The sequence below is a fragment of the Microcaecilia unicolor genome, chromosome 1, assembly GCF_901765095.1.
Source record: "Microcaecilia unicolor chromosome 1, aMicUni1.1, whole genome shotgun sequence".
Classification (NCBI taxonomy): Eukaryota; Metazoa; Chordata; class Amphibia; order Gymnophiona; family Siphonopidae; genus Microcaecilia; species Microcaecilia unicolor.
The window spans coordinates 633,531,747-633,535,409 of NC_044031.1; the positions used below are offsets into that span (position 1 = coordinate 633,531,747).

General features: G+C 39.9%; 1 protein-coding gene across 1 annotated transcript; it reads left to right on the forward strand.

Annotated features, from left to right (window-relative positions):
* The first annotated feature begins 3,063 nt into the window (after positions 1-3,063).
* On the forward strand, positions 3,064-3,663 carry LOC115460498 (olfactory receptor 1020-like). Its single transcript, XM_030190263.1, has one exon. The coding sequence runs from the start codon at positions 3,064-3,066 to the stop codon at positions 3,661-3,663; it is 600 nt and encodes a 199-aa protein (XP_030046123.1).

The following is a 3,663-nucleotide window of genomic DNA, read 5'->3' on the forward strand; positions in this document are numbered from 1 at the left end:
AGAGAAGAAGTAACCAGCAATGATGTGGCCAGCTACTTTTAAAAAGGAGCTCAAATTCAGTCTGGAAATGCTGGAATTTTCTCCAGTCTCACATTGGACGGGAAGAGAGAAAGATTTCAGTATATTGTCCACAGCAACATCTAGATCTTTTTCTTGGATGCTGACTCCTTAAGGTGGAACCTATTATCAAAGAACTATGGTTCGGATTATTCTTCCCAATATGCACTTGAACACATTTAGTAAATTAGGAATGGGAGGGGTACTAGAGAGAGATATATAGACATTTGGCCAAGAAATATTTTTCTCAGGGGGGGGGGGGGGGATAAGTGGATTGGTTATAAAATATGGCATAATCTTTTATGCGTGAATGATGTGCAACTGCTATCATTAGAGAGAAAGAGAGACTTGGCAATGGAGTGGTTTAATCAATGTTCACACGAAATTAAAAGTCTGGATGGAGGACAGCAGATTGAGTGCTCAGTGTAGAAAAATACATTGCTGAGGCCTGGGATATTTTAAAAAGGAAAGATTACAATTTCTACTGAGGACAGGTAAGACTGATATCTTATTGACAGTGTCAATAAGATTGTTAGAGGTAATTTTTGAAAAGGAGGGTATAGTCATAGATATAGTAGAATTGGAAAAGGTACAGCGAAGGGCGACGAAAATGATAGTGGGGATGGGACGACTTTCCTATGAAGAGAGGCTGAGAAGGCTAGGGCTTTTCAGCTTGGAGAAGAGACGGCTGAGGGGAGATATGATAGAAGTGTATAAAATAATGAGTGGAATGGATCGGGTGGATGTGAAGCGACTGTTCACGCTATCCAAAAATACTAGGACTAGAGGGCATGAGTTGAAGCTACAGTGTGGTAAATTTAAAACGAATCGGAGAAAATTTTTCTTCACCCAACGTGTAATTAGACTCTGGAATTCATTGCCGGAGAACGTGGTACGGGCGGTTAGCTTGACGGAGTTTAAAAAGGGGTTAGATAGATTCCTAAAGGACAAGTCCATAGACCGCTATTAAATGGACTGGAAAAATTCCTCATTTTTAGGTATAACTTGTCTGGAATGTTTTTACGTTTGGGGAGCGTGCCAGGTGCCCTTGACCTGGATTGGCCACTGTCGGTGACAGGATGCTGGGCTAGATGGACCTTTGGTCTTTCCCAGTATGGCACTACTTATGTACTTATATGTACTTATGTACTAAGAATGCATTTTTTAAATTGTTACGTTAACAGGGATTTATCTCTTGCCAACTCTCTTGGGTAAGATTCAAGGCAAGTTACATCTACTTGAAAGAGTTAGAGACTGATTAACAATTATCAGGAATTATAGATAAAGAGAAAAGTCAAGATAATTGAGGTTAATATATCAACTGTGGCCATATTTGGAGGACAGAATGCTGAGTGGAATTCTGTAAATGATGCTTAAAAATCAGCACCAGAAAAGATCGGCACTAAGCACTATTCTATAAAGGGTGTGCAATTATTAATGGTTAACAGCTTGTGAGAGGGTTTATAGAACAGTGCCCCTCACCCTTATGAAAAGTCCCTCTCTAACTAGCCTGGACCACCTTAAGAGCACTGATTGCGCCCTGGGAGGAAGTGAGCTTGAGGAGGCGGAGTCAAAAGACAAGGTCAGGCTAAGGTTAAGGAGGCCCAAGGAAGGAAGAACCGAGGCCCAAGTTTATGCCTTTACTGAAAGCATTTAGCTGCTGTGACTTGCAAACATTGCTGAATCTCAGAAGACCTGAGAACTTACAGGCTGTGTTTGGGGCAGTGCTGCCCGCACCAGCCACAGACTGCTTGGCTTGCCAGGCAGAGGCCTACTCAAGACTGTTATAAAACCAGAGAAACTATTGCATTTCAGGTTCCTGGCCTGTGAGGTAACAGGTCCCAGGGCTCAGGTGAATAAAACATTTACTTTTGCCTTGTCTGGCTAAGTTATTCCCAGGGTCATCCCAATAACCCTCGCCCAGCACCAGGGTCTCACACAGCTGGGTTGTGTGCACATCTCGGGATCACACCCAAATTTAGGCACCCAAATGTGGGCCCCTTATATAGAATCCAGGGATATATACCACAGTACAGTCCTTAGTACTGAGTACATTAGATTATTCAAAATTCATCAGAAAGATTATTACTGGGAGTGAGAAAGACCAACCTCTACTGGAGAATTTGTATTGACTCAGAGTTAAAGGAAGGAACTTGTTTAAATTAATGGTACATATATGTGAAGATATTAAGGAATCAAAATCAAACTTATTTGAAAGATAGGTTGTTCAAGTTTAGTTTATTCTTGACATACCGTATCATAAATATTTACCATCTGAGCAGTTAAATGTTATATACTGTAAAAAAAAAAATACAAGCAGTATAAAGAAATTAGTTAAGAATGCCAACAGTGGAATCACAGTTCAGTTGGGTTGGAGTGTGAAATCTTTAGGGTGAGAAGACCACAGAATTGGAAGTTATGAGATGAATTGGTGGAGGGGGTGTGATCTAATTTGTTAACATTAAGAAAAGGGTTAAAAACATTCCTATGAAAGTTTAAAAAAGAAGCAATTGTGTAATGTAGGTTGATTTGGGAGCATATCTGATGTGCTATTTTTTTACTTTCTAGACATTGTGTTTTATGAATATCTATAAACCATATTGAAATAATTTTCAGGAAGAGGGTATACAAAACAAAAATAAACAATGAATGAAAAATGTGTAAGTCATTGTTGTGATAAAAATACAGTGTTGTTTTCTAGAGTACAGATGGCACAGAAATGCATTATCACCACTATCAAGTGTACAGTTAGAAGCATAAAATAAAATCATTACACATGCTTTTTTCAAATCTGATTTTTTTTCTACCAACAGCTGTAATCAACAGAATAAATGGAAGGCAGGAACCAGACATCAGTGACTTGAGTTCATTCTCCTTGGACTCACTTGTGATCCAAAGCTCCAGATTCCACTCTTTGTGCTCTTCCTACTGGTCTATATTATCACCCTGCTGGGAAATATTGGTATCATTCTTGTAACTAGGTTAGACGAGCACTTGCAGACTCCAATGTACTTTTTCCTCATTCACTTGTCATTCATAGATATCTGTTATTCTTCAGTCATTACTCCCAAAACCCTGCAAACTCTCCTGGCAGAGCAGGAAACCATCTCCTTCAATGGTTGTGCTCTACAGCTGTATTTTTATGGAGGTTTTGCTACCACAGAATGTTTTCTACTGGCCGTGATGGCATATGATCGATACGTGGCAACCTGTAATCCATTGCTTTATCCTGTCAGGAGGCTGTGCATTCAGTTGGTGAGTGCAGCTTATGTGGGTGGCTTTGGTGATGCTCTAGTGCATACAATTTGTACTTTTAAATTGTCCTACTGTGGGTGTAATGCAATTAATCACTATTTCTGTGATGGTCCTCCTCTCTTGATGCTTACAAGCTCTGACACCTTTGTCTGCGAACTTGTATTTAGTATTCTTGTTGGGTTCAACACAATAACAACATTTGTGGCCATCTTAGTCTCTTACACTTACATTCTCTCCAGCATCCTGAGGATTCGCTCTGCTGAAGGAAGACGCAAGGCGTTCAACACTTGTGCCTCCCACTTCACTGCTGTGATCATATTCTATGGGACTTTTTTTTTCATGTATTTATGA